Source organism: Orycteropus afer, unplaced genomic scaffold, assembly GCF_000298275.1.
Source record: "Orycteropus afer afer isolate SDZICR_OR568_19922 unplaced genomic scaffold, OryAfe1.0 scaffold00310, whole genome shotgun sequence".
NCBI lineage: Eukaryota > Metazoa > Chordata > Mammalia > Tubulidentata > Orycteropodidae > Orycteropus > Orycteropus afer.
The window spans coordinates 3,827,385-3,827,967 of NW_006921897.1; the positions used below are offsets into that span (position 1 = coordinate 3,827,385).

General features: G+C 71.0%; 1 protein-coding gene across 1 annotated transcript in view; it reads right to left on the reverse strand.

The window, feature by feature from the left end:
• The window catches only part of ZIC3 (Zic family member 3), a 10,119-nt gene extending 10,031 nt beyond the window's left edge, over positions 1-88 (reverse strand). The window contains exon 1 of the mRNA XM_042782418.1: positions 1-88. Coding sequence (XP_042638352.1) covers positions 1-88 — 88 coding nt within the window.
• Positions 89-583: the final 495 nt, after the last annotated feature.

Below are 583 nucleotides of genomic sequence, written 5' to 3' on the forward strand. Positions count from 1 at the left end.
GGTTGGGCATCTCGTGGTGGCGCGGCGCGCCGAAGCTGCCCACTCCCAGCCCGGGGAACTGCGGGCCTCCGTCCAGGAGCATCGTCATGGGTGGGGCGATCTGGTGGAGGTGGGCGAGCGCGCGGGCGAACGGCGAGATCTCCGAAGTGCCGCGGTGGGCGACGAGCGGCGGCCGGCCGCTGCCCGGAGGCCCCCAAGGCGCGGCCAGGGGCTGCAACTTGCGCTGGCGGCCCGAGCCTCCTGCAGAGGGAGAGGAGGGAGGAGGGAAGGAGGAGCAGGGGGGAGGCGAGGGAGGAGAGAGGCTCGGGACTAGTCTGCTTGAACTAACTACCCGGCGCACAAAGCCAAATGAGCCCAAGCCCAAGCGGAGGCCAAGGGGCCACTCTGGCCGGGCACCCTCCTAGCCCCGGACTGGGGCCGTGCGCCAGGCGGTTCCGGGCACCGGCCTCGGGCGGCTGCGCTCGGCAGCGGGGCCGGGCAGCAGGCAGGCTTGGTCCTCCCGCTCGCCGCGCCAGTCCCAGCCTCTTCGCCACCAGAGTAATGTCCTTGGACTGATAAAGTCAATCACTCACTCCTCGCACAT